The 22,306-nt window shown below is 43.1% G+C and overlaps 1 protein-coding gene across 1 annotated transcript in view; it reads right to left on the minus strand.

Moving 5' to 3' along the window:
- The window catches only part of AIG1 (androgen induced 1), a 126,478-nt gene that overhangs the window by 9,895 nt on the left and 94,277 nt on the right, over nt 1-22,306 (minus strand). The window contains exon 4 of the mRNA XM_054197073.1: nt 3,303-3,418. Within this exon, the coding sequence (XP_054053048.1) occupies nt 3,303-3,418 (116 nt within the window). The remainder of the gene's footprint in view (nt 1-3,302; nt 3,419-22,306) is intronic.

Below are 22,306 nucleotides of genomic sequence, written 5' to 3' on the forward strand. Positions count from 1 at the left end.
CTGTCTCTCTCCTGCTCCATCGGCACCAGCCACCTCAGAAGTCCTTCTGGTTTCTCAGTCCTGCTTTTCTTTATCGATATGGCTGTCAATTCCCACCAAGCTTCACACTCTAACTCTCCACCCCTCTGTTCCGAATGTCAAGGTTTGTCCTAGCAGTCTGTACCCTTATCCCTTTGCCAACATCTGCTCTTTCTGATCTTCCTCTCCTTCTATGGAGAATCGCTCGTGGAAATCCTACAGCAAGGCTGAAAGCATTGATATCAAATTCATTCCAAATTCTCAGTGTACATTCCTTTCTTAAATTCATTCAAGAAGAATTCAGCAAATTACCCCATCTAAACGCTCTCCCTCAGCAAATCTAAATAACTCTACTAAAGTCACTTCAAGAGAAACTTTATTTTCAAATGAAAGTTTAAAGGTATGTGAGGTCTTTAAATAGATTTATCAAAGAATGAAAGAAAGAATCAAGTCCAAACTTGGCACATGTGGAGGCAGCTCCTAGGGGATTTGAGATAGCGACAAGAGAGCAGACCAAGCCTTTTGTTCCCAAACACGTAGCCCAGCATGACTAGAGCAGTGGAGTCAGGTTCTTAGGGTCTGGTTTTTTGGCATCCTCAAAGGCTCAAAAGCAGAGGGAACAAGAAAACCATTTTAAATAAACGTATTTGTCTCAGTTTATTTTAGGGACATATTAGGCTCTGATATTAGTTACCATGAGGTCATTCTTATTACAAGGAGGAACACATTTCTGGCTCTTTTCTGTTCCTTGACAACCAACTCCATACACCCATTGGCAGTATTTTCTGGTAGTACTGGCAAGCTCTTGGGTTTTCTTAGCACCGTCTAGATTTAACAATTCAACACAAATTGTGACCTTTTCAAGCCATGCTAAATAAAGCCAATCAGCCTTTCCTGTCTTATCCCATGGCCTTGATCCTGAAAGTCCATGTATGGTCTGCGACAGGCAACGCAAGTCTGTGAATGCTCTTCTGGGCACAGTTCCTTAAGAGCAAGGGAGAGCTCCCCCTCACAGAGAGCCCATGAGCTAAGTGTGCCTACTCAAATGCGCTCTGACTGAAGGGAGAGAATGCATAAAAAAAAAAAAGAAAAATAGAAAAAGGTTTTACTTTTCAAGAAAAGATGTTTCTCAGATAACTTGTCTCTGAATAATGCTCAGGGGATACCAAGCTATTTAGCTATGTTCTTCCAACTTCAGTGATTCTATTCAGAATTGTTTGCCTGTATTCTCATTTATCAAATATATAGAATAAAAGCTTGTTACTCCACCATCTCTTCCATACGTGAAGTACTCAGACACATATGAAATAAAACAGAAGCTCTCCTCTACTCAGAGTTGAAAGAAAGCATTAAAGGAATCAAACCTAAACAATATCCTCCTGTATGCTCCTTTACAGTACGAAGCACGACATGATACATATATCGAGTAGCACGGTAAGAAGGTTTCAGCTGAGGTGGGGAGAGAGTTCAAAATTCAAGGGCAAAACATACAGAACATCCGATCAGCAACCGTCTCCACTTTATACTGAGAGCTGCAGTGAAAACACTTCTGTCGAGGAAAAGATGATGTAGGGAGAAGGACAAATTCTCCAGCGGCAGATCCCTAACTTCTAGGTAAAAAAACATAAACCAAGAATTAAGTTCCAGCAGGGGACCCATGGACAACCAAAGGTACAAAGGAAGGAAGTTCCACCAGGCAGTATGTAACTGGGTCATTTGCAGGTGTAGGCTCATTTTAATGCACTCTGCTAAACTTGGGGGGTCTAAAGGGTACACCAACAAGGGCAGCAAATCCAATAGTAGTCAATTTTTAAATGCAGAATCTTCTTCCCCTGCTTTACTTATTTTACAATTTCCCTTTACCTTGTACTTGTAGCTGTAGGACATAGGTGCACTGTAGTAGGCAGGATCATGCCATGTGAGTATCACACTGACACAGTATCAGGTTCTTACAGGATTTTAAGACACCTCTGGTTTTATTTCACTTGCAGAACTGGATTGTTTCAATTTTCTGTTCCTATTGAATACTATTGCATGTGCCTAGTCAGACAAATTTGAGAAAACAGGAGTTGCCGTAGGAGGTCAGATCACAGGCACAGTAACTCTGCCAACCTGTCTCTAGGCAACTTTCAAAGGAAGGTCGAGAAATATCACAGCTATGCATTACTATAGATGGGTTAAAAAAAATAAATTCCTTTCTCCTGAAGGAATCATTACGTGCCTTTTTGCATGAGGCTGTCCTTATCTTACAATTACAGATATTATAATTTTTTAAGAAGGATATATATGTTTATAAAAGCAAATGGCAGAACATGACTGCTGTCCTGGGACACAACAGCCCGCTTCAGCTGGATTACGAGCGTTTTATGATCACTCAGTGTGCGTGGATGTGTATGAATAATGGCGTTTCTATCACTGGATGGAAGAGGCAAGTTGCACAGTACTGCCTTAAGCCCGTGTTCTTCCCTCATTAGTTTTATCTCACTTAATTGGTGGAAAAAGCAGTATTATCCACAATTTTGGAAAATATCCTCTTAGATGAGGGAAAGGTTTTGTGAGGTGAGAAGAAAGAGAAGTAAACAGGGGGTCAGGAAATGTTTGCAGAAAGGATAAAGGATATATGGTATCAAAGGAGCATCATAAATAAAACAAAAGCTTAGTGAAAAATAAAATGCTGCAATGACCAAAGTAAATTAACTCTGTCAAGTAAGTCAAGTGCTTGAATAGAAACCGCCCAGAGACTTAATTTAATGTTGTGTAAGAAAGATTATTTCTGTTTTAGTTTAATTTTTCACAAACATTTGCATTTTTGAAAACAAACTTCAGAATGTTTGGATTACTGGCTTATTCTGTAATCAATTTTACAGAAAGAAGTTATGAAATAGCAAAGAAAAAAGACAATGTTGTATCTTTTCTGTTGCCGCTTAAATACTGATGCAGGAAATCATTTGCCTATTCTCAATTTTATTTGATAGAACAAAAACCCTAAGCAATAAAACTGAGGTCCAAGAAAAACATTTAGCTTGAAAAAGGTTGAAAAATGTACCCTTGGAAAGACCACTGCTTACATGGGATTGTTCAACAAATTCCTGTTGTGTGAGGTTTGGCATATACTTTCTAAAAATATAAGCATCTGGGGAAACCAGACAAAGCCCAGGTCCTGGACCAAACGAGGCATGCAGCGTGAATCTGTTAGCGATTATATCCATAATGAAATATGTGCCCAAATTTAGCAGTACAAAACCCCCAATACAATATGAAAACACAGCGTGTACAGCCCTTACCATAAAATATAGCCAACAGCGAAGGTGCACACTGCAGCCAGTCCACAGCTCCTGCTGGGATACTGATGATGTGTTGTTCTCATCTCGATTAATACAAAGGGCAAAACTGTTGTATGCTGAAAAAAACCAAAACAACAGGGGAAAACCAGGTGATACAAATGATTCTCACTGCATTTCCATGCAAGTTCTACAATACGAAACCGAATCACAAAAACATGAAGACAATTTCTTGATGGTTAGAAAGACAAGGTAAAATGACTCCATAAAGTCTGTCAATAACCCAAACAATGTTCTTGCTATAACGTCCAATTGTTCGAGAGAGCAGAGGAAAACACTCGAGAGCGAGGAGAACACGCTTTTCCTTTTGTCCACGAATCCAAGGCAGATACTCAGTGAGTAAAAAGGGGATGTGGCACGAGGAGACATGGGTCCCAGTCCCAGTTTGGCCTTGCAGTTGCTCTGTGATCTTTGCCACACCACTTTGGTTATTTTGACCATTGAAGGTAGGAAGCTACGCATCTGATTTTCAGAGACTCTAGGCACAAACAATGTCATATGAATGAATATAAATGGAGGTATTTAATGCTTCTGAGAATTAGGTTTAAATGTATCTCAATCTGGGGACTTGAAAACAGGGGACCTATTTTCAAATGATAGCCTCAATACCTCTGTTCCTCCATCTGTAAGACAGGAGCAATTATCTTCTTCGGAAAGGTGTTGTGAATCTTAATTTGTTAGTTGTTGTGCAAAATGGTTTTAGATTCCCAAATGAAACATATGAAAGCCAAAGCTGTAAAAACCATTTTCAGCCACTTGTCTTTATTTAGCTGTGAAACTCCTTATTTTGTCATTTTTCCATACATATTTCCTACACTGGCCCTTCTGAGAAGGTCTGTTCATCCAATTAATGTCAGCAGCATGAATGAAAAATTGCATCTAGCCTGCCCTCAACACTCGATGTCTAGATTTCAGAGTGCTGGCAGGCATGAAAATATACATAAGCGAAGCATAAACGTGCCAAGAAATAAACCCCATCATTTTTGAATAAACAGCTCACCTAGGACCAGCACTATTGGCCACTCCAGAAACATTCCCTGCCTTGCCACCATGGGGCCAAGTTATTGCTGGTGTATGAAGGGAATTACTTTGGTTGAGAGCTTGACTCTGGAGCTTGACTGTGACTGTCAACTCTCCTGCCCAGCTCACTGGGAGGCCTGCAGGCGTAAGGATTGCAAGGGCAGCCTAAGCCCTAAACCAGGTTCAATCCTTCCCCAAGCAGTTGATGGCCAACCGGAAAAGAAGGTTATGGCTTACGTTGGCCGTGTTCTGCCATCAGACACACACATGTAGTTCTGGGGGGAGCTGTAAGGCTGGATTTGTAAACTTGTAATAATTATGCTGTAAAGCCACACCGACTTTCACCAACACGAAGGCAGAACAGGCATGGAGTAGAGATATTCTTGCATGGGAGGAGATCCAAATGAGAGGAAACAGAGCAGGGTTTGAGCCTTTACCAACTGCGGAGAAGGAAGAATGGTCTGAATGGGAAATGATAAGATAACTGAAATGCTCTGGCTCAGAGACGTAACGTAATTTGAATCGGATAACTGCTCTGATTTTCGAGGCATTAGTAATTAATGACCAGCATTTGGAGAATGTCAGGTGGATAATAAAGCAGTTAGGGGAGCTTTCAATTTCTTCATCTTTTAAGAACTTGTTCCACCCCCATCCCTTTAAACAGCATAAATCAGCACCAAGGGAATGCAAAGCTGTTTTACGTGTGGTCCGCAACAGAGGTGTCCACCAGTACGTGAGAGGTCTATAAACTGTGCAGGACCTTCGGAGTCCGTTAACAGGGACTGACAGCAAAGCCAGACCCGGAGATCCACCTGTGTGTCTTACATCTGCATGGAAAAGGTCTTCAGGCAGAGGTCAGTACCTCACTCTGCACAGCCCCCCAAAGCAGCGTAGCTGGAGGCTGTGCAAACATCTCCTGCTCTGCCTCCATAACCTCTTCAGAGAAAGAAACAGAAGACAACAACGACTTTTAACTCCAAACCCCACCCTGGACATTCCTTGCATGATGTATTCTTGCGATCCAGTCACTTAGTATTAACTCTTCACTATATGGATGATGGTTACAGAGCTTGTGAGCTCCATTTCTCAATTTAAATGTTTACCGCTTTAGATACTGATTGTTGATGCGCTCTTCATTGATGATAACAACTCAACAGCTTGCCAATTAAAAAGTAGTTAAAATAATTTCAGCAATCAACCCTTAATCTAGAGTCCTCTTCTCCTTTCCCCCCTCCCATTTCCTGTGGTTATATAATAAAATAGGTCGTTATTTCCCTAAATTCTCCCTTCTACTCTTTTCTAAAGGAAAGGAGGGGGGGAAGAGGATAATGAGCTGTATCACTAAAGAGTTTATGTACAAAATCCTGTCAAAAGTACAGTGCAATTAACAGTGTAATGAGAAAATCAGAGACGTGTGTCTTTAATCTTTGTCTGTTATACCAAATGTCGATGCTACCTGCAAACACGTCAGTTTTACAAATACAGAGTATGACCTTTGGTTTAAAATGTTGTAGAAAAACTGCCACTCTAAAAAGCTGTTTCAGATGCTTTACCCAAACTACACCCAAGATAGAATTTCCCTTTCCAACATTTCAACCCCTCCAAAAACTTTTAATTTAAAAAACATTTAATTTCGTAGGCAGGGATACCTTCTGTCAAACAGTGCCAATTAAAACTCTGGTGCTATAAATACCAAATTGGAATCAGACTGACACCTGGACTGAAGCCTAGTGAAGGTGAGCAGGGGTCAAATGTGCTTGGAGTGGGATCCATCAGGGCTGAAAAAGCTGCAGGAGGCCAGAAGTTTCATACCCTCTAACTTTTTTGCCACCTGATTTCTGAGTAAACTTGGGCCAATGGGAATCTGAGGCTTAGAGAGAAAGTAACATTGATGCTTCCTTGACCTGTTCGTTAAGGATCATGCCCTGCTGATCAAAGATGCCTGACTGGTATCTCTGAGAGTGATCTCTTCTACTTACTGGCAGGCTGGAGGACTGCACAACATTTCTCACCTTGTTTGTCAAAGTATCTCCAGGGGCTTACTCGAGAGAAGACTAGGGAATGAAGAAGTTCAAATAACAAGGAGGTTTAAATGAGGAGGATGATTAGCTGCTGTAACAGCTTTCCAGTAGCTGTTATTTTGCACCACTTAAAGTCTTTAAGAAAAGGGCAAATTTATAATTCAGAGTACAATGGCTAGTATAGTATTATGATAGTAGTAAACTACGCTAGGACGAGTAATCAATGCTATATTGATAAGGTATTTTTGTTATGGACTAAGAATTTACAAGCAAAGCTGCATTTTCACCCGGACAGCTTATTCTACTCTGTGAGCCAGTTTCGCCTGTGTGACTGTGCTGACAGTAGAACCTTGGGCTGAGCAATGCTGTGGGTACATCAGGGAGCACCCTCTCCATCATCCGCGAAGGTGGCACTTGGTGCACGTGCGCCCTGCGGTGACCACAGGCTCAGGGCAGCCCCTGAGGGGTAGCAGCAAGGGAGCTAACGAACCCTACTGTTATCAGGAGCTCTTCGCTTGGGCTCATACGTTTACTATATTTACTAGCAACAAAATGTACCCTCTTGGCTTCTCCTGCCGCGACCGTAGTGCTGCCTGCCAAGGTGCCCTCCTGGCTCCAAACCCCTTTTCTCCAGGGTGCCAAGGCAGTGACCCTCAGACCCATTTTTAATCCTTCTCTGAAGGCATCCATCTGCCAAGACTGCCTTGTGAGCTGATGCGCAACGGTAAACCCCCATTACCTGGCCACAGCATCGCTCTGGCCAGACCTCTCGCGCCCCGTCACTGCCCGTCCCTGCTGCGGGGAGGGCAGCTTTGACAGGTCTTTACGCTTGCTAGGTCTGCTAGCAAGTGCTGGTCTCTGCAGAGCAGCAAGCTCCAATTTCCTCCCCATTTTGTGTCCTGAGGTCCCATCACCTATAAAGGGGAAAGAAGGTTGGCTCGCCAAGTCTTCAACTGCTGGTAACGATGCATGAAAACAGAGAGAAACCAGCTCAATGCGCAGAGCTTGGGTGGAATTTGCGGGAAGGTTATAATACGGAGAATGTGATCCAGAAAACACTCCGGAGACTGACTCCAAAGGAGCTGAATTAGCACACACTGCAAAAGAAGCCACCCCGAGAGCTGCAGGTGGATTAATTCCTATAACCATTGCCACTGCTTCCTGAGAGAAACTCTGCTCAACTCTTTAAAAGATATTAAAATACGTACCACCCCCCACATGGTATATATGTGCCTAATGACGTTTGAGACTGGAAAAACACATTACAAATAGGCAGCACATCTGTAGTGTTGGCTTGACAAGTTCGGCTTTGATGGAGGACTGTGCTTCCCCATTTTAGGTGTTTGCTGCAACTAGTAGTTGGAAAAAAAGATTTTATGCAAATCAGATACATTAAGAATGAGTTCTGTAATAGTCTTTAGGCAAATTAAGTGCTTGTTCTTGAAAGCCTGATTATATTTTTTATCTTCCAACCAGTAAGTGCTGCTTTTTTTAACACTGTTTTCTTCAATACCTTGCTTGGCCTTTTCTCCTCCCTTAACTGTGTTTTAAATGGAACGTGAAAGCTTTTCAAAAGGTGCTAAATTGACGGCTTTGTATGTTGGTATCTTCTGTCCTTTGCGCAAACACGGCAGTGCTATGTTCCCAAGTCACTCAGCCCTGGGCTGCAAAACTATCTTTATGACAAGCAGTTCAGTCTAAAAAAGCATCTGCTTTCTCGGATGCCCGGTCAGTACACAGAAATTCTGCAGGGATGGTGAAACTGTTTGGGGATCACTTAAATTGGGATTATAATTCACTTCAACCAACAGAAGACTGCAACTTGTTACTCAATTTGATCAGACTGAAAACTCCAGGGTATAGGACATTTTAGTTCAATGGAAACACTGTGGACCTCTATTGAGAGGGCTTCAGTGTGACATTCAGTCACTTAAGAGTCAGCGAAAGCCCGGTGACAAGAAAGGAGGCCTTGCAGCTTTGATGTCACCAACATTTTAACTGATGGACTGAGAGCCTCCTGGAAGTGCTGGTCCTCCCGGGAACAAGGAGGCTGCAGATGGGTCTTCACCCACACGCTTCAACTTGTGCAGGCCGGGACCTGGAGGGCTGCATCTGCCACCCAAATCTGTGTCTGCATTGAAGCCTCTGCCCTTGCAGGGGCAGCTGCTCCAACATCTGCTGGGGAAACTGCCCTGCAGCACGCTGCCACCATGCCCGAGACTTACACTGGTACGAATTTGATGGAGACCCGCTTCTTTGCACCCTGCTGCGCAAACTGCTGCATCTGCTGGCTGCCTCTGCTTTCTGTATTTCTAAATTCCTCTATAAAATCTAGTTTCCGTCAGTAGGATGTTAGCCTTGTCTTTTTTTTCGTGAGCTCACAACCAGATTACGTGTTGTTAAATAGCTGCTGCATGTCAGAATGAGCGAAGCAATCCATCTGCCATCTTCTTACCTCTCAGGGGTTTGTGCAGCACCTTGAGATTGAAGCTTTTACAGAAATGACCAGCAAAATGACCTATGCCCATTCCTCTTAATTTAAAATCATTACCGGTGTATTCACCTCAGAAACCAATACTAACAGGCCTAAAAATCCCCACAGTTGTAGTCAGTGCCATTTGCAGAGCAACAGCAGTAAATGCTCCATTTTCTGCATGCTCCTAGCTGAGTAACGTGAAGAACCAGACCAGAAACTAGTAAAACAAGGGGCACAATTATGATTTACTCGTTGAGAAACTTCTCAGAAAGGAACAGCTGGCAAGAGAGTATTTATGTGTCATCTGAAGGATGATACCTTCCACCAAGGCAGCCTAATCCATAAAGAGAGCAGCAGGATATCAGAGCTGGGTGCATAATAAATTGGAATCCTTGAGTGAGTCTGAACCCTTCTGAGACTGAAAGCGCTGGTAGCACTTTTCCTCTTACAAATGAGAAATTATGACTATTAACTGAGACACGCTGATGCACAGGATGCACTCCAAGGCAGCCACAGACGGCTCGTTAATTGTTATTGTAGGCTGGAGGGAGGAAGAAGTATTGTATGAGCTAAACAAAGACCAATACCCTATAATGCCACAAAATACACAAGAGCCAGAGATAACCATTTTCAATCAATATGAGCGTATAGAGTTCTTTCTTTGAAAAGAAAATTAACACTTCCCCCTCAATGTTACCTCCTCTTTTCCTCTTTTCTGTAGATAAATACAGTGGACATGGCATATCTGACTTAACAGCAATTATATCGCTTTCTCCACGCATACCTAATGTTGATGGATCTGTTCTCGTCGTTTCTGACCCATGCAGTACATACTATATATTGAAATAGCAGTGTCAATCTGATCTCACCCCTTTGACTGTACTAGTGTCAGGGAGGTTATATATAGGTGTTTATAGAATTTCCACAGTGACAATCGCTGAAGCACTTCAGTGCCTCCAAAGTGTTACTAAACATACACCCACAGCAGCCCTGATCTGTAGGGGCAGGATATCCCATCCCCATTTTGCAGGAGGGAAAGATGGAGATGGCATGCCTCACTCGAGGTCATGTAGGGTAGCTACGGAGGAATGGAGAACCACGTTCTACTCCTCAGTTCCATTCCTGGGTGTCAGCCTAAGATAAGCAAGCACCTATAGAGAAGTAACAAAAATTTGGTATGAAAGCCAATCTACTCATTCAAGTTTATAGCTCTGAGACATCTTGGCCCTTTCAGCATCTCTCAGTCGTTACCTTGATCGATCCTCTGTCCTGGTTCCCCTCTGCTTTTGGAGGCTTCTTCAGCTGCCTCCCGCTGAGCTGTCTGTCTCTTTCCATCCCAGCTCCAGCTGCTTCCTTGCTGTTCCCATCCTACCAGCCCAAGAGACCTCTCTGTGACCTCCTGGCCTTGATTCAACAGCTCCCAAGATCACACATCCTCGCTTCTGTCTTGGTCTCCTTCAGTCACCACAGGTCTTCCCTTCACATCCATCAGCACGCTCAGCAGGCACAGGTAATGCCTTGACACATGAAAATCTTGGTAACTTGGACTTGAAACAAGATGATGGCAAGGATGGGACAGGGCATCTGGTATAGCAAAATTGTGCAAAACCAGTGCCACGTGGCCAACTGGAACAGCACTGCTGCATGTTTAACTTTCTTTAACTTTGTGTAGTTCAATATAACTACCTTTAATGCATGCCATGTATCCAGGTATCATTAAATACACGCAAAGTGCGATGTCACAGAAGTCACCTCTCTCCTTTTGCTGGGATCCCGTAGCTAGGCTTTCTGTTCCTTCTGTGCCGTGCCCGAACTCCCCAGCCAGTTCCCGACAGTGTGCACTGCACTAACGTTAGGAGACTTTTAAAATATAGGAGAATTGAAAAAGCCCAAGTTCTGTGCACTCAGCCACAGCTGAGGAAACCCTGCGAACCCAAATTTACTTTCAACCTCAAGTCCTTGTTTTTCCCACAAAATAATCAGAAAAAACATGCTACTAACAACTGGAACATACACAGACATACATCCTGGGCAAGGGTCACTCATTAATCACAATGTTATGCAAAGTAATTTTTCTACATCTTTTGTTCAGCTTATTTGCCTCTTACAAGTTAAATCACCTGCCCTAGAACTTCTTAAACTACCATTTACAAAAAGGTTTATTTAGGCAAAGAAATATGATCCTGTCTCTTACAATTATCCTTAAAATCAATGTTTATACACACACACACACTTACATGTATCACTGAGACGTAATTTGCATGAATGAATGCTGAGTGTTTATGCAGGTCATGCTGCGACAGTGCTAGTAAAATCATTGAGCCTCATGTACTGCTAGCACAAACGTCACTAAAGAAAGCTTGCAGATGTATTTTAGCAATGGTTTAAAGCAATTTTACTCATGGAAAATAGTATCCTCTCCTTGAAAAGCCAAATCCTTCCACATGATGAGTCCAATTGCACAGGACTCAAAAGGAGAAAATCATTTGTGTCAGTACATATTCTAAATCTCTTTAACTGACTTGAAAAGTTTATCTGTACATAAAATGGGCCATGTTAAATTCTAACATCTGGCAATCTCCCAGGGCTAGCACTAGGGCTTTCACAGAAAGATATTTTTGGCTTCACAATAGCCAAAGTATCCTCTTTCTAACCTGAAGACATTGGACTTTGAATCTGTCACTGGTCCAGGACTGAATATTGCTTGTCCTGGGCTTCGGGCCAGTGTAATTTGGGGAAAGAAAGTCCACATTTGGGAAAATCAAGAAACCATTATTTGGCAGTTTCTTTTTCAAATGGTGGCTCTTTGATGCTATTCGGAAATTTAAAATCTTGGAAGTGGTTACTGAGGAGGTGGATTTATTGGGTGCTGTGCAGGTGAGGTAGCCAAAGGTCAAATTTTGGTTTATCACATGGTGACTGCAACTATCTGCAACTTGGTTCACACAATTCATCTCACAGATGTTGCCATTACCTTTATTTAATTATTTCTTTATATTGTATAAGCAAACGCCTTTAATAAATAACTCTAGAGGATGTAACCTCCTGAGCCTTTTTGCTCTTGTATTACAGAAAACAACAGCAGGCTAACATGAGCGTGGTCTCATTACTGCACCCGGTGCTCTGTCTGTAAGTGGTTTTGCACGACGTGCATTGCCCTGTGTCTTCTAAATAGCACGAGGGAAGAGCTTCTCAAGCAATGGTGCACGTGCCCCTGGCCAAGGCGCTGCAGGAGCATCAGCTCTGCGTTCCTCCAGCCCGTGCAACGGCGCAGGGCTGAGCTCTGCAGTGGCAGCTGGATGCTGGCAGCTACTGCCGAGTGACCTGATGGCCGGTGATAAGCTGTGGCCAGGCACCAAAGCAGCTCTCAGCTCTCACTTGGCTTTGCTGACAGCACCTGCTGCAGGAAAAAACCGCTGCTGGTCTTGCACTCTGTGCTGAGGATGCAGAAGCCAGGCCAAGGCAGGGTCCGGAGGTACCGCGAGATGGGTGAGACCAGGAGTGATGTGCTTTCACTGGGCGAGTACGGCACCAGCGTGCGCTGGGGTGCAGGGAAGAGGGGGCACGTGGTGGGGCTATAGAGAAGGCAGGCGGCACAGGCTGGGGTTCTGTATTTGTTGGGGGTCAGACGAGGCAGAAGGTGCGGTTGGAAAACTGTATTGTTGAGGGGGAAAATGAGTCTGTGCAGGAAGAAAGGGGAAAAAAAGACAGAGGTGCAGCCCTGCTTGTGCGTCTCCTAGAGCTGCTTCTCCTCTGCAAAGGCGGCACATAAGCAAAGAAGCCTGAGGTACATCCTGAACTAAGGTCTTCTGTCACGAAAACACACTGACATTCCCTACTTGTTTTACCCACCATATGACACACTTCATTTAGGAGAATCATTCCTCTTCAAATGCAATTAGTTCTAAATGCTATTGTTCATGTTAAAACAATTGTTATTTTGATTGATAGTAAAAGCCTACACATGGTAGTAAAGGCAGCAATGTCGGACACAAAAACATTACAAAATCTATAACCTGACCCTTTAGAACCTGACTTGAACCATCAGATTTGACTTATGAGGCTAGTTACAATAGTGCTTCATGCAAAAAGCATTAGGTTAATGCTGGATCAGGCAAAGTTGCCAAACACACCCTGGCATAATTAATCAAGAATATTTCAAAAACAGATCGCCTCCAAGAGGTTATTGATTTTCTGTCACGACACGTTTTCCTTATGAGGTGCTACAATGCTATGTATCTGAGATGTGCTGGCGTGTATTTTTCAGTGACTAAGCCTTGATCTATCTTCCTGGATCCCTGCCACTGGTGCACTGACATCTGCAACTACTCATGTTTGACAGTCTCATGCATGAGCTATGTGGCTTCCAACTTGGATGGGATTAGTGTAGGAGACTTTCTGTATACTTCAAATGTAATTGAAAGCAGATAAATACAAGGATCTCAAGCGGGTGGCATACTTTTTACATACGGTATCACATTAAATCACACGTATACATGCTTAGACTGAGAAAGATCTCAGTTTTAATCAGTATAGTATGCAAGAAAGTGTTTGCCCTTGTTCTTAAATACGTACGAATCCTGATAATGTCACATCTTTCTAAAATCCAAATATGCTGCATGGCTGAAGTGTGGTTTAGACAAGCATGAAAAGGTACACATTTGGGGAGAAGGGTGGGGGAAGAGGAATGCATTTGGAGACTGGCAGGTGTTTTGCCTTTCATCCATGCTTGAACTAAGGCGTTCATGTGTTCTGTGAACCATCCCTGCCAAGTGATGAGAGCTGAAGACAAACTATGCATCATGTAACTCGAGATTATACTGTTATAGTGTCAAATGTCAGCAAATAATTCTTTTAGAACAAAATTCAACCACATTTCTTACATAGAAGACATTCCTATTTACCTGTTTTTTCTTGGTAAATGTGGACATTGATATCATAATCTGTAAATGTATTTCTGTACATATTTACTGAATACTGTAAAACAGAGGATGTAAATAAAACTGATGTTAACACTGCTGTACAGAGTTTATCTTTCACATTTCCTTACTTTTTTAGACTTTGAACTCTGCAAACACAAGTAATCTTGCTTTAATGTAGATAATGCAGAGCTCCAGAAATCTTTTAATGGCAAATGGCCTGCTATTCCCTGCTGTCAGATACTTGTTTGAGGATTGCAGCGATGGGCAATATATGGGCATTACAAGAGGACAGTGACTGAACATACGTGACACCAAAAGGCTCCAAGATAACCAGGTTGCAGTGGCGCTGTGATACCCATAATAAAGCTATGGGCTTCTCTGGGTGGTCTTGTAGAGTCCGGCCTGATCTTTATTGGCCACCTTAACCTTGATACGCCTGTCTCTGCTTCTCTCACTAACAGCTCTGTCCCCACCCATCAGTGACCTGTGTGGCTCTTCAACTTCAGATGTGAAAAAGGAAGAACAGCTGGAGATGAGATGTGACTCTTCTTACCACATGGTAGCATTTTTCCTATCAAGGAGGGGAGCAGAGCTGTAGCATAGGTAAGGTCAGTGGCCAACCTTGTTGCTACGAGAAAGACCAGAGAACCACCTCAAGCGTGCCTGGCTGGAGTGCAGGTGTGGGAGCCAGCTTGATGGGCTAGGTGGGCACAGGAAGCTAGGCAAAAGGAGACTTTTTGAAAACAGCAGGTTAGCTGAGAAAGGCTGGTTAGGGCCTCCATCTCCAGAAGCGGAGCTGCAGCCACCTCAGCTGTGCTGACTGCAGGACAGACTTGCTCAGATTCGGGTCTGTGCCAAGCCAGGACAGCAAGGTATGAGGAGCCCACGGTGGAGACAGCAAGGACGGCGGCTGCTCTCCCAGGTCTGAGAAGGAGGACTGAGTCAAGAGCATTGCAAAGGCATGTCAGAAGGCGCCTAATATTGTTGATTTATTCATCATGGGTTTCCTCATGCTATTCCCTGCCCGCCCCCCACCACCCCAGGCTTGCCTTAGCTTCAAGCCCTTGAAGCCACCACCAGCAAGCAGCTAAGCACTGCTGCGTAGGGGCACCCACATGTGGAATTCACTACTGAAAGCTTCCAGGTGGGGTCTTGTGCCAGTGCTATTTTCAGCAAGGATACCTAAGTGAGTGGAGCCAGCCCATTTGACTGGCAGCAGCGCTGGGTAGAGGAAGAGGGCACATAAACGTCCACCCACGCCAGACTGTGCACTTTGGCCCTCTTGTTTCTCCTCTGCTGCTGCTGGTCACTCAACTCTGTGTTGGCAGTTCTGCAGAAGGTACCTGGCAGTAGACTGGTATTAGTATTTTAATTACTTGACCTATTGGCCTGCCTTCTTGAGTAGTCTTCTTTAACCCTATAACCAACTTCTTAATGCTCTCCACTATTGAACAAAATTAAAACATAAGGAAAAGCTTGCTGCACTGATGAAATATCCCAGAGCAGTGGAACTACTACAAAAAGACTTGAAACTATACTGTGGCCCTTAGATAAGCTCTAAACAGATTATCTCTAGTACATTCTCCAGTGCATGACAGTGCTTTCTCATCTCAGGAATATCAGTTACCATTTTGCCATTTTACTGAAAAATGAAGAGCAAAACAAACCCAAAACCCCAGACTTCTTAGCAAACTGGGACAAAAAGTACATTAAAGAGACCCTAGATAACCCACAGTCACTATGTGATGGTGGTATATCATTATTCTTATTAATAATTAAAATAACTTCTGACTGTCAGTATGCTTTATCAAAACTCCAATTATAACATTTCTGTGAGATGGAGGAAAAAAAATAAAAGCACTTTATCAGTGAAGAAACGCACACAAAGAACGAAAAAGCATCTTGTCTAAACCAAGGCGACATGCAATCAGGGATGGATTTTGTACTGGAATGCGGGTGTTGGCGATGCCTTCAACTGGGCTCAGCCCACGTCACCACACCGCTCCCTTGTCAGGAGGTCAAAGTTGGAAAAGTCCTGGTGAGAAGTCCACAGCTACTTAAGGGCTTCACTGTACTGACCTCAAACATTCACGGCAGCATGAGATGAAAATCACGTGGATAAAATCCAATAGTTTAGGCACCCAATCAAAGCAGATTATTTCAAAACTTTTTATTAAATGCGAGTCCATCTGCCTCTCTAAATGTCAACGTAGACATGCTAGAGGAAACACAAAAAGGACAGAGGAATACTTGGGCTGTTGCCTGTGACATTTATTCTTGTTCTGACCCTTCTCTGCTGCTGAAAGCTGAGAGCAACTGGGGGCTTAAACTAATGGACTTCAGCTTCGGGGCAACTTTAGACAGGGTCTATGAATGTGAGCCCAGACTTAGCAGCACGCATCCCAGTGACTCATACAGTTGAGATTCAAGGATTCGTGGCATGCCTTCAGCTAGGCATATCTTGGGAAGCAGAAAGGATGCAGTAATAGGTTAGGAGCCAGGAACACCACCACAATATTTGGGAAGGAGTTCCTGTACTGTTTCCAATGTCCCATTCCCAGGAAAAATCACAACACATTTAGGAATAATCACAAGTCTAAAGAAGCTAAGAGAAGCTGAACTGCGGTGTCCTCTTCCAGTCTGCCTTCAGGTGGGATCAAGGGCTGAAATGACTCTATCAACATTGGTGGATGACCTCATGGTGGCTATGGACACACTACAAACCTCTATGCCACAACCGCTGTCTAAACAAAGACTCACTCATCTCTCCCACACAACAGCTGGGAACCTGGCAAACACCAACCTCCTGTAAAGCAGAGAAGCACTGTCCCTGTTTTAAAAAGAGAACTGAGTTATCAAACCCGTAAATTATTTGCACACAGGACGTAAGTGGCAGCACTAAGAACTGCGCCTTGATCCTTCAGAAAACCTTTCCTACCAACCCTTCTCCTCTACTGGTAGCTGAGATACAAGCTCCTTCCCCCAGGCAGAAGGTCCTCTGTCCATGCCGGGGAGAACGAGCTGGTGGTGGGGCATAAGCACTCCCTCAGCTGAGCCCCAATGGGTGCTGGTGACCAGGGGGCATAACGCTGCAACTGCTTCCTTCACCCAAGCAGGACTTAAGGAGTTCTCTACTGTATTTCCCTCTGTGTGCTTTAGAGATGATGGATTGTTTCGGCCAGAAAGTGGAGATGCCTTCTCACTCTGCATCTGGGAGAGGTCAACAGCTCCTCTAACCAGTAAATCCTTGTCTGAGAGTTGAGAATTCTAGTATATGGTACTAAATCAATTGTTTACAGCTGTTTTGTGGGGGGGAGGGTTAATAAAAAAAAATTATTTTGAGAAATGAAGGCAATGTGGATTCAGGCTTCTTTTTTTACCTTTAAAGAAAAAAAAAATAGTTTCTCCCTTAAAAATAAAAAAAATATTGAAGTATTTATTCAATTCAATCTGAAAAAACATTTTTCATTAAAAAGTAGTCTGAGTTTAATATGTGACCAGTGCCGGTGGTAAAGTAATTGACCAGCGATGTTGAGCAAATATCCCAATGCCTACTAGAATTCCTTTGTGAAGAACAAATGCATTTACTGGGACTGAAATATCGTTGAAAAAGGAGAAAATACTTGGAAGATCCTGCTAAAAGTCATTTTTCATCAAGGACATTAGCACTCTATTTGTCAAAGCATTCAGAAAGCTCCTTAATACTTCTGGACTCATTGCTAATGCTGCTGCCTATGTTGGGACAGTAATAATCTCCCATTTAATAGGAAGCCACATTCTTTCATTTTGGGTGAGGATTTGCAAATGGCAGTCTATTCACTCATTTATCAATTCCAGATGTATTTAATAGTCTTTCAAACTGAAAGTGGGGAAACCAAAATTAGATTAATTGTAATATGGCAACAGTCTTCAGTACATTATACCATGCTTTCTGCCCTCTAAGGACTCCTAAATCACTTCAACTACCACTTTGGTGCCCTGGTTGTATTGAGAGCAGGGAAACCTCCAGCCCTGACTTCATTCAGGATGAGCCACCACCAGCTGAAACGTTCCTTCTCTTCCTACCTTTCACCTGTCTTTTTTCTATAAAATCCCTCTTTCCCTTTCTGCTTCCAGCATCACATTGCCTGGATGCTGCTCTGCTCCCCATTCTGTCTCAGTGTGAAGATGGGTGGGTGTTAGCAAGGGCTTCATCAGCGGATGTCCTGTCCGGCTTTTGGTAGGGAAGAAATTCCCTGTCCTATCCTGTCTTTCTTCTTTATGTTGTATTCCCGTGCCAGACACAAGAGAAGTTCCCACTTCATCCATAGCCACAGCGAGAGGCAGGCCTTCTAGACACAGTGCAGCTACGAAGTCCTCCAAGGAGGACGGCTCATGGAAGTTGGAGAAAAAGCACTCTTGGTTAAGGATGCTCAAGTTTAAATTGCGGAGTGGGAGAAAAGTAAACGAACCACATCACTGATGTTTTTAACACTGTGAAAGGCAGTATTTTCCCAGTCTTACAAGGACAGAAAAATAAAAAAGAAAAAGGAAGCAGTGGCAAAACCCAAACCAACTGAGCATCCGGAGCTCAGGGAACTCAAAGTGGGGAGGTAAAATGCAGAAGCGACTAGAGACAGTGCACTGCACATCACAAGTGCCCGGTCTTGCTCTTAATACGGCACAAACTATTTACGCTGCCTGATCACTCCTCAGTGAGAGATGGGCAGCTTACCTTGCAGCTCGAGCGGGCGTGTGCGAGGCAAAAGCGTACAGATAGACATAACAGAGCAGATGGAGAACAGATGAGTCAAAGCACGCTCTGCAAACAGACGTTACAGAAGAGGATAGGTGGAAGAAGACTATTTTTTATTAAGCCCTCTTAGCGTTTCTTCAGGAGCCTATTCCTTTAGCATAAGGAAACAGTTCTACTTGTAAGGAACTGAAAAATATTTGTTTTACTGATTGCTTTGGTAGAGATGTAAGTTTTGGGAATCTGAACTGTAAGATGAAAGCTCAGCACTACTAATGATATTTGCGTAGGATGTATGTATCTTAGCCTGGAGGCTGACACAGGCTGAATATGTAACATACAAACCGTATATTCCAAAGACAAGATATACAGTTTTCCAGCATTGTCTCATTTCCGTTTCAGCTCTTCTTTCTTTCTTTCTTAATCTCTTTTGAAGAAAGCATGAAAGATGAGGAAAGTCTCTGGATAACATTTTTTTTTTTTTTTTGCATTTGCTGACATAAAAAAGGGAAAATCATAGGGAGAAGGATAAAATGGGAGGAAGAAAACCCATAATGGTAAAAATCCAAACCACTGAAGTTTAAGTTTTGATGAAAAAACAGATTTAAGCAACAATTATGAAAAAGAAGGTTCTAGCCAAAGTCAAAGGTTTATTTTTTTTGTTGGAAATAGCTTTTAATTATTCTGTTCAGCTTTTGATGCTTATACAACTATAAAGTGCCTCATCGGTACAAAATTTTAAAATTCATCACAAGTTACATAACGCACTTGAATTATGTACCTTATGTATGTACTTTATTAAAGTCCATACATAGATACATTAGTGTATCTTATATATATAGAACTCCTACCATATAAGCCTAAGATATTAGCAATTTTAAAATGTCATGCACCTGCAAAATAACATATGTTGTTGTTGTTTTCACCATAAGCATGTACGTATGAGAGCCACACAGATCTTCTTAAGATCCTGATGAATTATTTTGGTTTCTTGAGGCACACGACCTCTTTGTAATATTTTCAGAAAGCAATCTGCTGTAAGTTTTTATTAAAGCCTACAGGCAACCACCCAGTAAACATATCTGCCTCCTGGCAGGTCAATTATTCTCAAGGCTTCTACCCAAAAATGAAGCCCTCTGAGATTCACTCTCCCTTCCTTCCTCTCTCCTTGTCATGTTTGAATCCTGACGTTTCCTTGCTGAAAGGATGAGTTAACTCAGAGGCAATGTTGCTATATTTTACCTGCCTAAGAATGGCCAGCAAGGAGGGCCTGTTTTATTTCCCTGAAAGCCGTGTTGCCATAATACCGTATTGCATTTGATACAGTCAGATAAATCTTGTAGTCTACATGCAAATGGAAATGATGTTGCCACTTCTGTGTCTCAAATAGTCTTTTTCATAATGACTGGATTACCTAAAACCACTTAGATAACCTTGGTTCAGTTTAGATATACAAGAGAATTTAGCATAACCAGTGTTTTTTGCCAAATGTTATTTTTTAACACTTCCTCCTATGAATCCTAAACCACTTTTTGTTATTCATCTCACTAACCATTCATGGATGAATGGCAACTGCTGAATGTCTTAGAAACAACACCTTGAAAATGTCATTCAAATCAATTTTTCAACAGCATGAGAGGCTAGGAGGTAATTCACACTTCTTTTATAATAATATTCTATAAGAGGTACTGTAGTCATCTGCCTTCCTGCCACCCCCTCCAAAAGTAAAGGATTATAAATCCACTCTGATTTAGTGCAGCCAAATGTACCAGGCAGAGAAAAACACTGCAGACAGAACACGCTATTAAGACCGGTAAATTATGATAAAAGTCACCTCCATTATTGCCCCCAAACTAACCTGTTCCCCTCCAGCTCAGCAAAAGCACGGGAGAAGAATTCTGCAACTCTGAATTTTCCTCCTGTAAAGAGCAATTTATCCATGGCCAGCAGCTCCAGAAGCATCCACGCCCAGCATCTGTAATACTGCTTCTTTCTGATGAGAGGAACCCAGAACTCCACTTTGGTCTCCTAAATATCAGCTACTTATTAAGACCCATAGGGTCCTTCTTCTAGAAGTGGTGTATACACCTTTGGAGTTCACTGAACCTCTCCTGATCCTCAGATGTCAAGACAGCATCATCCCAGCATTTTCTCATATCCACCTCTGCCCTGTCTCTAAAACGAGCTGCAAACCAAGCCCCAAAGCTGGGACAAAGGGACTAGAGACCCTACGGCTAAAAGACTGTTTCATCCTCTGAAGTGGCAACTGCTGAATGAGGAGATACCAGCTAAGAATTTCATGCGACAAGTTCCATCCCGTATCTGACACTTAAGATCAGTTTCTGCTGTTGTCACCATGTCCCCAAAGCACCCTAAACCAAAGCAACAGCAGACTTGAACTGTGGCTGAGGAATGTGTTAAGCAACAAAACCCAAATCATCTCTTTTGAAAGTCTGCCTGTATTACTGAAAGCAGATGTAAAAAAAGCACGAGCACTACTATTGCTAAGCTAATTTCCACAGTATATTCTACATACACAGACTAAGACTAAGCCAAAGCAATAAAAAAAAGAGGGGGAAATATTGCCTCTTTCCTCTAATGAGACATGCAGACCAGGCATCTTCCTGTAAGTCAGTTCCTTTCAGGCAAAACCTCTGATAAATCTTACAGCTAAGTGTGAACCCACTTTTTATCCTAACATTTGAACCTAAGCTCATTGCTTCTGGTGACTTCATATGAAGGATGCTGGCACCACACAGTCAAGGACACCGTAGCTCAAACTCCTCTCAAGGTGGACGCTGCATAATCTCTCATTTGACAAACGGAACTGCATGCATGCTTACAGGGCTGCTGGGGAGGCTGCAAATATTCTGCTGTATTTAGGGCCTTCTCCAGACCTTCTGGTCAGAACAGTTTAATACTCTGTCAGTCCGAGCGGTGCCTCACATAGGGAAAGATTTCTCTTCCCCTCCATCACACCTGGAAGCAACAAACCTGACTTGCAGGCCAAAAAAACCCCAACCCATTTCAAACCTTCTGGTTTTCAGCGTGTTCCAGGACAATTCCCGCAGTTTCCATCACGGGGCTGAGGAGCTCATCTCACGCTCACCTAGAGATACCCGAGATACTCTTTTCCCCATAGCTCATCTGCAAGCACTGCTGAGCATGATCGCTGCTCTGTGTGGCACCTCCCATGTGGTGGAAGACATAAGCTGAGAGAGAAGGGGAACATCTACAGTGCCTAGTCCCTGGGCTGCTGCAGGTTCAAACAGGTCCCTCAGGTAGGTCAGGGGAGCTTCAGAGGTGCGCAGCCTGAAAGTAAAGCTATGATGTCTCAGAAATAATTCTTAAAGTGAATTCCTCATGTTGTTTACAGGTTTGGACCTTCCCATTTTTAAAGCAGCTGAAGATTTAACCTCCCCGAGGTGCTCCCTAGCAGCACTGCAGCTATCGAGCTGCTGGCGTGTTGTCTGTCTGTCCCATCGGAGAACATTTCCTGTTAAAAGAATTTTTGGCACGGCTGCTTCATTCTGTGCAGGGAGCAGAAAGTCGATGCACAGATTTAGCAACCGATTTTCTAAAAAGTACCCCACAAATCAGGTCTCCTCTCTCTGTTTGCCTTCACATTTCTGCTGGAGCCTCTATAATTAATTTAAACAGATACAAGCACTTCTCCTCCTCTCCTTTTTGATGCGAGCTGTTCCAACAGACTGTGCAGCGAAGCTGCAGCAATTTCAAAGGCTTCCGCTCCCTGCGCAGAAGGGAGCAGCTGCAGG

This window comes from Rissa tridactyla, chromosome 3 (genome assembly GCF_028500815.1).
Source record: "Rissa tridactyla isolate bRisTri1 chromosome 3, bRisTri1.patW.cur.20221130, whole genome shotgun sequence".
In the NCBI taxonomy this organism is placed as follows: domain Eukaryota; kingdom Metazoa; phylum Chordata; class Aves; order Charadriiformes; family Laridae; genus Rissa; species Rissa tridactyla.